The sequence below is a fragment of the Trichophyton verrucosum genome (assembly GCF_000151505.1).
Source record: "Trichophyton verrucosum HKI 0517 chromosome Unknown contig00929_1.f1.exp, whole genome shotgun sequence".
Lineage (NCBI taxonomy): Eukaryota > Fungi > Ascomycota > Eurotiomycetes > Onygenales > Arthrodermataceae > Trichophyton > Trichophyton verrucosum.
In genome coordinates, this window is record NW_003315216.1 from 27456 (window position 1) to 37518 (window position 10063).

At 47.8% G+C, this 10063-nt stretch overlaps 3 protein-coding genes across 3 annotated transcripts; 1 reads left to right on the forward strand and 2 right to left on the reverse strand.

Annotated features, from left to right (window-relative positions):
• Positions 1–1810: 1810 nt before the first annotated feature.
• On the forward strand, positions 1811–3177 carry TRV_07197 (uncharacterized protein; the record flags this gene model as incomplete). Its single annotated transcript, XM_003018749.1, has 4 exons — positions 1811–1955; positions 2025–2086; positions 2147–2356; positions 2410–3177. 4 exons carry the CDS (start codon positions 1811–1813, stop codon positions 3175–3177), a joined length of 1185 nt encoding a protein of 394 aa, XP_003018795.1.
• A 655-nt stretch (positions 3178–3832) lies between these two features.
• Positions 3833–6508, reverse strand: TRV_07198 (uncharacterized protein; the record flags this gene model as incomplete). The annotated part of the gene is made up of 2 exons (XM_003018750.1): positions 3833–6112; positions 6287–6508. 2 exons carry the CDS (start codon positions 6506–6508, stop codon positions 3833–3835), a joined length of 2502 nt encoding a protein of 833 aa, XP_003018796.1.
• Positions 6509–6846: 338 nt separating this feature from the next.
• On the reverse strand, positions 6847–9539 carry TRV_07199 (uncharacterized protein; the record flags this gene model as incomplete). Its single annotated transcript, XM_003018751.1, has 4 exons — positions 6847–8599; positions 8767–9135; positions 9204–9281; positions 9424–9539. 4 exons carry the CDS (start codon positions 9537–9539, stop codon positions 6847–6849), a joined length of 2316 nt encoding a protein of 771 aa, XP_003018797.1.
• Positions 9540–10063: the final 524 nt, after the last annotated feature.

A 10063-nucleotide genomic window follows, 5' to 3' on the forward strand; every position in this document is an offset into this window, starting at 1 on the left:
TAAGTACTCATGGATCATCGTTCGCCTGATAATAATAATGGCCTCCTATCAGTTATGGATCATCTAGCTCTACATGGCCTGCCATAGCCGCTGTTGTGGTGTATCTATGGAGCATTATGTGAAGCGTGGCTTCGCAGTACAGATTTGGGCATGCTGACTACCCCCTGGTTAACCACTGGATAGCTCTATGATGCGGTATGAAATGAGCTATTTCCAAGAGCTTTCCACACCCCTCAACAAACATGATCCAAGGGACGGTCTAGCTTATAAAATGTTTACAAGGAAAACAACAAGAGTGCCTAACACCCATGTTTTTCCTTGCATAATATGCCCTGCAAGAAGCCTATCATCTCCAGGAAAAGCCATCCATTTTACCCAATCCTGCCACCCAATACATATCAAAGTCCAAAAGAAGTATAAAATATACTCATCGTTATATGTTGGAAGAGGGAAGCCTTACTTGGACTGACTATATTGACCTAGCATGAGAGTCAAACGTTGAATCAAAGAAAACTATCATGTCACACATGTAATATGCAACAGATAATTGGACGTGTTTTGAGATATACCTGGTATTCCGTACATTGATAACATATAATTAATTGAGCAAATGTGGCCGCTTTCCCAGCGGATCGACGTAAATAAACCGAACCTAGCAGGGAGGTAATTACACCAGGATAACCTCGTCGCACACATAAAAAGCGCGAACGAACCGTGCTTCAAGTAAGCAGTTAAATCCCGCGCTAAATTCGTCTGATAATTGAAAAGCCGTGCCAAGTCCACCAAGGCACTTTTTTCCCGCAACTTGCAGCATCGTCAGCACTTATCATGTTGCTACGCGGCCTTCCTTACATGCTGGGCGGGTGTTGTACCAGCACCCCGAATTTGAACTCCAGTTTCGACAATATAGATTTTGATTGATAGGAGCTTTCAGGTCTGTCTTAATCTTATACTCTTTAACTGGAGAGCGGGCTATTTAACTAGCTGGTTGATGGAACTGAACATTCTGTATCCTTATTATCCAGTTTGTCGGGAGCACACGAAGATGTCCCATGAAATAACAGTCCTATGCCACCTATACGGAGAACAATACGTTACAATTCACCTAGCTGGAACTCCGGCGTTGAATATAGTCGACCAGAAAATCAGGAGCTTTTGATAATACAAATACAATGGCTGGCAGGTATAAAATCATGCGATTGGTCCCCACAAACTTTAAACCTTATTTATAAGCCAGATTCTTGGCATACTCATATTTTGACTTTTACTAATCGGAGGTTTGACTTTCTTGGCAGATTACATAATGATAATGCTTACTAATATATTTCTAAACTCTCACATGACCTGCTTCAGGCCGACGCCAGCCGAGTTGCCCACCTTTCGCCCAAAGCGGGAAGAGAAACAACTTCGCTGCCCGTCGGTTTTTTTTCCATGCGTTGAGATTCATTTGATAGCAGAGCCAACATCTAGCAGCCAAGGCGAGCCTCAATTGATACCATCACGCTACAGCAGACAGACAGCAGAGACGAATAACCGACCAGACAGACGACCAGACACGCAGCCGACAGCCGACCATGCCTGTCCTTCGCCTTGTCCGCCCCGCCCAGGGAGCTTTGCTGCGCGCCGCCAGACTGCCTGTGAGCAGGGTACGATGGGCCAGCTCAGTATCGCAGCCACCAGGCTCAGACCAGTCAGTATCAGAGAAGCAATTGCCCTCTGTTGAGCATCTGAGCATGGCGAGTGCTAACTGATACATTCGGAATTTAGTGTTCGGTTTCCCGGCGCCGTTAACAGCAAATTCACCTCTGAGATGTCCTTCGTCACCCCTGCCTCGAACCCAGCCATTCCGACATATAGGGTGATGGACTCTGAGGGTGTCATTGTTGACAAGTCGAGGGGCCCGCCAGACGTCAAGGATGAGGAGGTTATCACTTGGTACAAGAATATGCTGAGCGGTAAGGAGAGAGCTTCGGCGCTAGTTCCCGAAAATACGCTCCGGCTGACCGAAAGATGAATTTACATAGTAAGCATCATGGATATGATTATGTTCGAGGCACAGAGACAGGGTCGTCTCAGTTTCTATATGGTAAGTCGTGGTTGCCTAATTGAAGGCGCGTTGGCATATCGGCTTACAGTTTGCATCTAGGTCTCTGCGGGAGAAGAAGGTATCGCTGTTGGCTCGGCAGCTGCGCTATCTATGAAAGACGTCATTTTCTGCCAGTACAGAGAAACTGGTGTCTTCCAGCAGCGTGGGTTCACCTTGAAGCAGTTTATGAGCCAGCTTTTTTCCAATCGCAATGACTCCGGGAAGGGTCGTAACATGCCTGTCCACTACGGAGGCAAGGATGTGAACACCGTAAGTAAAACAATACCATCTGCTTTATGCTCATTCTGACGCCTCGCTTCTAGCATACTATCTCATCAACCCTCGCAACTCAAATACCTCATGCCTCTGGTGCTGCTTACGCACTTAAGATGAAGGCTCTGCAAGATCCTAATGCCGAGAAACAAGTAGTTGCCTGTTACTTTGGTGAGGGAGCAGCCAGTGAAGGAGACTTCCACGCTGCTCTCAATATTGCTGCCACCCGCTCCTGTCCTGTAATCTTCATCTGCCGGAACAACGGCTACGCCATCTCTACTCCAACCCTAGAGCAATACCGAGGAGACGGAATTGCAAGCCGTGGTATCGGTTATGGAATTGACACTATCCGTGTTGATGGAAACGACATCTTTGCGGTCCGTGAAGCCACCCTTGAAGCTAAGAAGCGAGCTCTTGAGGGTTCAATGCGTCCAGTTCTTATTGAAGCCATGAGCTACCGTATCTCTCACCACAGTACTAGTGATGACAGCTTTGCCTACCGTGCCCGTGTCGAGGTTGAGGATTGGAAGCGCCGTGATAACCCCATCTCTCGTCTCCGCAAGTGGATGGAGAACAAGGGCATTTGGAACGAAGACCTGGAGCGCGAGACCCGTGAACAGCTCCGTAAGGATGTCCTTGCAGAATTCGCTGCCGCCGAGAGAGAGAAGAAGCCTGCACTGAAGGAAATGTTCACCGACGTCTTTGCAGAGCTTACCCCTGAAGTAAAGAAACAGAGAGAGGAGCTGAAGCGCATCCTTGAGAAATATCCCAAGGAGTACGACCTGACTGAGTTCGAGGGTGGCCTAAAGGGGTTGTAAATGAGACAACCTCTGCTCCAAACCACCCATCATTCCCTCTGTTTGCCATTTCCCCTCCCCTTGGACATTTTGGAATGATGTCCGATATACCATATGGCTCATTTTTTCATCACTCTGCAACAGACAGTCTTATTTATACGCGGAATAAATATAGCGTTGTTTTGGCGTTTCATTCCCTTAAGGAGCCTACTGGTTGACTGGCTTGGTTTTTTCTCTTTTTTTTTCCCCCCCTCCATTCTGTCCTTTGCCTTGAAGAGCACACCAAAATGTACATACCATAGATCAAGATTCTCTCTTTGGAGCAGAGAGTACTAGATATAGAAATACACGCTTTCAAATATGGCACAATCTATTGATTGCAAAGTTCGCTATTTTCAATTGCCAAGAGGCTTCTCTCAAACCCAGACCTAAAGACCATACAAAAGCGAAAGGGAGACATTAGATAACGCTACAGAGAAGACAAAAAAAACATGAATGATAGTAACAATAGCAATTCAAACAGACTCCATATAATGCAGAAGGGGGATAGCAGGTTAAAAGTGCGCATTGACTCGCAACGACGCAAGAAAAACCATAGAGAATGGAACAAGCGAGTCCAATTAAGACTTCTTGTGAGTGGTCAACGCAATATTGGGCAAAATCACTTCATCGTAAATTACTGTGACTGGGCCATTGACTCTGCTGCAGCTGCTAAAGCCTGCTGAACAAGCTTCTTGTTTCTCTTAACTAGAGCCATAACTTTCTTGTCGATAGCATCAACTTCCCGCCTCGATACATCCAGCTCAGTTTGAGAAGCGTTAATCATAGCTCGTAGTTCAACATCAGGCATGTTCATTAGCTCTTCAAGGCCAGGGCCAAAGTTAGGACAACGTCCACCCATCAACTTTGATGCAGACGAACGAATAGGGACGGTTTCGCCGCCACTACTAATAGCCCAATTATGAGAACGCACCATCTCAGGCTCGGATGTGGATGTGTTTACCCCATTGTTTGCATGCGACGAGTGGGACAGGATCGCAGATGAGCCTTCGGCGGTGATGCTGGACACGAGACCGTTTCGAGTTGAGTCCTCGTCAACCCAGCAAATATTGAACTTCTCAGGGGTAGCGAAGAGGGCATCCAACCCACCTCCGCGGTTTGTGATATCAGGCTCAGAGATGAGAAGGGAGGGGTAAGAATCCTGAATAACGTCTAGAACAGACGAGAGGCTCTTCTCCAATGCTAGATACCGGTCTTCTTCTTCGGCGGAGAGATGACGGAGAATACAGCCGGTAGGTGTTATGAGGGCACGATGCTTGAGTTTATCAGGATCACCGTTGTTGATACGTACAGGTTCACCACGAAGGAGCTGTTTCCGGTGCTCTTCTGTCAGCTCAAGTGGATTGTGCAGCATGTCGTAGTCGTCGGCATTGCATTTCATATCTGTGCGCTGGCCGAGATTTGGTGGGTTGAAAAGTAAGTGTGTGTTCAAATCAAAAGCTCCAAGTTGTTGAAGCTGCCCAAGGAGCGTGGGAAGAGGTGCCGTACGCTCAAGAAAGAGATCTTTGACCGGTACACCTTTCGACTCGGCATCCATTGTCATTTGCTGGAGGGTGTTATTCTCCCGCCATGGTTCGCTTTCTACTGGATCTTTCGTTTCTTGTTTCTTCAGCTCCTCCTGATTTGACTTAGATGATGGTGTTTCGGGTTCCGTTTGAGACTTCACTGCATCATTGCTTGATGATTCTTTCTGTTCTCCGTCGGATGCGTTGGCATCAACATCACCATTGGGCTGCTTTGGTGCCTTCTTCGTCTTGCGTTTACGACCGATGATCGGGGCTTGAGTCTCGCTGTTGGCTGCTGCAGTGGCTAGCAGGATTTCATCTTTTTTGGCCTCCGCGTTTTTGGCCTTCAATTTCCTGTCCTTCTTCACTTGACTCTTTGTAACCGTTCGAACAGGCGCAGATCCAATTCTAGATGGTGGTGGCGAATTCGCTCGAGAAACTGAGGCGGACGTTTGGGCATCATACTCAGAGCCGACTGGTGTCGTTGGTCTGCTGACAGAAGAGAGATTATGTATTCCTGGTCGTTGTTTCACACCCCATACAGATGTGCTTGTTGATGTTGTAGGTGGCGTTTGCTCTGACTTCGGCGTATCAACGACTCGTAAAACCCTTGGCTGGCGAGGAGCTGGAGAGTTTGAAGTACGAGAGTTGGTCCCTGGAGTATCTGGTCTAGACTCTGGACCAGTTGAAGAAGTAGCCAGCGGTGCGACACTCTGAACGGGAGTCGAATTGGAGACAGGTTCGCGAATCTTCTCAAATGTCGAAAGATCAAGTTTTAAGGGTTTTGATTTCCCGTGGCTGGATGATTGGTGTGTTTTTGATGAAGTGTCACTTAATGAAGTGGTTCTGGCAGTGCTGCTAGCCTTGGGCTTGGGAGACCCGAGGGATACTTCGGCAGCTCTACTAACTGACTGTTTCAAGGGAGTAGCTGGAGAATCTCGTGCTGATTCGGGTGCAGCATTCGACTCTGTAAATGCTTGAGGATGCACTAGCCCTGGGGGTGGATTTATGGTCAAAGGAGTCTTTGGGAGTGAAGGGCTTGACGTTCTGGATTCACGAACGAGCGATGTAGGTGGATGCGCATGGGGTAAGCCGAATCCAGGCGGCACAGCGGGAGTTCCAGACCGGCTTGAGGTCAGCGATGATTCCCCCGGAAGAGAATTCCTAATTGGCAGACGAATTGGGTCCGTAGGGTGTTTGTCGTAATTTGGCTTAGATGCTGGAGCCAACGGTGGGAAGTCTTCGTCTTCTAATATCAAAATGTTAGCATATAAAACTGAAAGATTTCTGTCCTGGCTAATGAAGGTGGCGTAAGCTGTGATGGCAAGGAAGGGAGCGTAGTAGGGGAGGTAAGTGCAGCTACATGGGTAGCCCAGGGGCTTCCTTTGTTTCTATATACATATTGGCTGCAGTCGGCGCTACAAGATCAGGGCAGAGGATACTTCGAATCACACATAACAAGTTGGAGACATCTATATGGGCAAAATAACAGTGAGAAATTTTGTTTCGACATAGTAAGACTGGGCTTGGGTACAAGCCCAAAAGAACAGGGAGGATTAACATACAAAAAGATTTCCTCTCAAAGGAAAGTGTGTTTTTGGGTATAGTCCGAAGAAACGTAGGTTGGCGCGAAAGGAAACCTGAACCCCCAGCCATAGATATGGCAGGCAATATGAAAACGTTTTCCCAATATCGCGAAAAAGCCCTTCGAAAAGCATATTCCTGGATAAATGTAATGTGTATGACGCCTCCCGCCAGCCAAGTTCATCAAGAAATATCGCGAACATGCGATGTGAACGCCCAGTTGCACGCGTTTCAACGAATGTTCCCCGTATGCAGTGCTGAAATAAATGCCAAAATAAAAAAAAAAAAAAAAAAAAATGAAGAAGGAAAATTAAACAGCAGCCTCTGTACTCCTAGCGGGTGGTGGGTAAACGAAGGGGAATGAAAAGGGAGAAACCATGTAAAACATAAACGCTTAGGCAAGGACATTGGAAGAATATGAAATCTCATACAATGGGAAAGATATAGAAAATGTGGTTCACAGGAAGGGAGATGCTTAAGGGGGTAGAAAAGGCTTGGGATTGATTTGGGGGAGCCACACAGTTTGGAGAAGGGTTGTCTTTTACCACCTTCCAAACCCTCCACTGTACACCATATTGGAATGGTTGTACCCACCTTGACCCTGACTCCCGTACAGCCCCTGCCCAGCGGCAGCATTGGCGCCACCTTGGTGCATCCTCGCCTGCAAAATACTCGGGTCTGCAAGATCTACTACACCGCCTCCGCCGGAGGAAGTGTTAGCATGTCTATGCTTCTTTCCCCTCTTTTTCTGCTTCTGTGGCACTTGATCTTGATATAGACCAAGCTGCTGGCCATAGAGCGGGTTCAAAAGGCCTGAAACGGGAGCCAGAGGAGGGGGTGTGCTATTTTGTTGGAGTAAAGGAAACAGGAACTCACGCTTTGTTGCATCATGGGACTGGACATTCCCGCCTGCAGTGCCCCTGGCACGAATAATTTCACGCATCAAATCAGCATTTCCATCTTGTTTGGTACCGAGCCCAAGGTTATTGTTCATCGTGCTGGTGAAACCATGGCCCTGGGCAAACATGCCGCCACCACTAACTGGAGGAGTACCGGCACTCTTCAATCCTGGTGGCGGGCCTTGAATACCGCTAACAAAGTATTGATTGCCAAGATTGTGTTGTGTAGTAGGGATTGAAAGAGGATTGGGGCTGGATGATTGCATCATAGGACCCTGAGAACCAACAAGTCTGCCACTGGGGTTTTTGGAATTAACATCATAGGCAAATGAAAACCGCGAAGACTGCCTTGTATGACCGGGTATATTATTCAATCCAGCCATCTGGTTCTGGAAGGTTCGGGCATTTTGATCAAAGGTGCCAGACGCGGTATTGGCTTGGAGATCCATAATGTTATGCTGCTGGCCCCCAGCAGACTTGAGTAGCATGAGTTGCTGCTGTTGAAGCTGGGAAAGATTTCGGGCATTGACATTGATGTTTTGGAACTGATGGCTGTTTGGAACCGGGGACCCCACAACCGAGTTGTTGTCCGTTGCCTGTTGAGAAGGAGGCTGGATAGCAGATTGTGGTTCTCTTTGATGTCGCCCGGGAACACCAACGCCACCATGGACATCCTCTGGTTCACCACCTAGCTGTGAACTCCCGCTTTCAAGGTTCTCTTCTTCGGCTGGGACTTGAAGTTTCCCATCGAGGGCATGTTTTGCTCGCTCTTGCTCAGCTTTCTCACGCATGGCCCGGCGTTTGACGCCTCCGTACGGGTCTATTAGGGACGGATGGTTCTCGATAAATACCAACTCGTTGTCTGGGACAGCTTCAGTTGAGAAGTGAAATCGAAACTCCGGTGAATTGACAGCTTTTACTAGCTTATCGAAAATCATGGTGGGAGACGGAGATTCTGGTCGGCGTGCTGTATTCGACTGTTCACTGGGACCAGCCGAGTCCGAGGTAGTGTTCAGTTGTTCCGCTGTTCGTTGAGAATCTTTTCCATAGCCGTTTACGGGTCGAGAAGCCAATTGTTCGTTCGTCGGCTTAGGGCTAGGAGATGATCGACTCGCCGCTATACTCTCCCTCCTAGTTCTCTGAGCCAAGGAATCTCTATTCGCCCAGCTTGCAGACGAAGGAAGAGCGGATGAATCCGTACTCGAAGAGCGCACTCCGCCGTCGTCCTTGACAGCGGGCCACTGGGTATTTGGAGCATTAACGGCCCTAGCATGGCTAATCGCAGGGGATGGACGCTGGGTGGGTTGGTTTGGAGCTTGTGAGATCGCGGAGGACGATCCGTTCGATGGGTATCTTTGCGAAGAAATTGAATTCATGGATAAAAGGTCTTGTCGACTAAAACTGTCACTATCATTCCCAGTTTCGTGAAGAAACGTGCAATTTCTGTTATTGCACGGTTCATTGCGGAGAAAGGAGGAACAGTATTTGGTAGTGCCATATTGCGCTCTATCAATAAATGTTAGTAAAACAAATGATCAAAAAGACAGGGGGCATGTACATACCGTAAAACCCTGTCACCGTTAGGTGAGCCATCAACTGCCGCAATACATGTAGCCGCATCTATCTTCCTCGCAAAGGTCACGTAGACACCGATACCTTGGTTTGGGTTGCCACCCGGCTTCGCCTTGCTGAGAACTATTTTGTCAATATCGCCATACTGGCCAAAATATTGGTCACCCCGGAGCGTTTGTAATAGTAAATTTTCGTCCCGGATTGTAGGATTGAGCCCGATAACATAGACGAGGTTCTTCTGAACCACCCGGACACCAGCCAAGTTTTTCCTACTTGAGGCTTCGATTTCTCGTTTTTCAGCCTCCTTTCGTTTGGCGGCAGCGGCTTTTCGATGTTTTAGGGCCAAGTCTGCTTTGAACCTATATGTAATAAACCCCTGTCAGTAAAGAGTGAATTATGAGGCTAAGAATAGGAATAAACCACGCACTCATCAACATCTGGGACACGGTATTGAATGCTGCTTTCGTCATAAACGCGTCTGCAATTTGGGCAACGGCCTTCTTCACTATGGGTCTTGATATTGTTATAGCAAAATTGGCATATCTAGCAGTGATTCGTTAGCGGTTAATCTTCTGCTAGAGTTTTTGGCGTTTCACTAGAGGCAGGGAGGGGCTATATTTTTTTTGTCTTCATATATCAACGCGTACCTGGTAGCCACAAGGGCATGGCTTGAAGTTTTTATCAGAGAGATCAAACTCTTCAATACAGAGCGGGCTGTGGATGACAGGATTTCAAGATTAGCAACTGCAGTACAAGTGGCCAACTGTACCGTGATATGAAGCAGACTCACCAGAGCTCGTCATCGTCGTCAATGACTGAGTCGTTTAGGGCTCTTGAAGACATGTTGTGAGAGCTGCTCGCACTGGCTCAGAGACTGTTGGAATATGGGGCGGGAAAAAAAAAACTGAGGTTTCGAATAGGAAAGGGACCATGAACAAGCACGGGATTAAATTTGGACAAGATAACCAGCTGGAGCCCCCCCGAAGACAAATGCAAAGAAATGAAAACCTGCCGTGAGAAACGGAGAGACACCAAGGAGAGAGGAAAGATGGCGGGAGAAGGAAGACGTCGACGTCGAGATGGGATGCGCTGCGAAAAACGAGGAGGGAGTGCAAGATGAGCTTTCTGCGCAGTGTCTTGGCGTCTTCTTCGTCTTCTTCCTTTTTCGGGGGGAGGCGCCAGCTTAGTCAGGTTTTTATCACGTTATGTCATGTGATGTTACACGTGATTTAATGCATCACATGATCTGGCCAATCAGCGACTTGCATTTGCGACCAGAGAAGAACG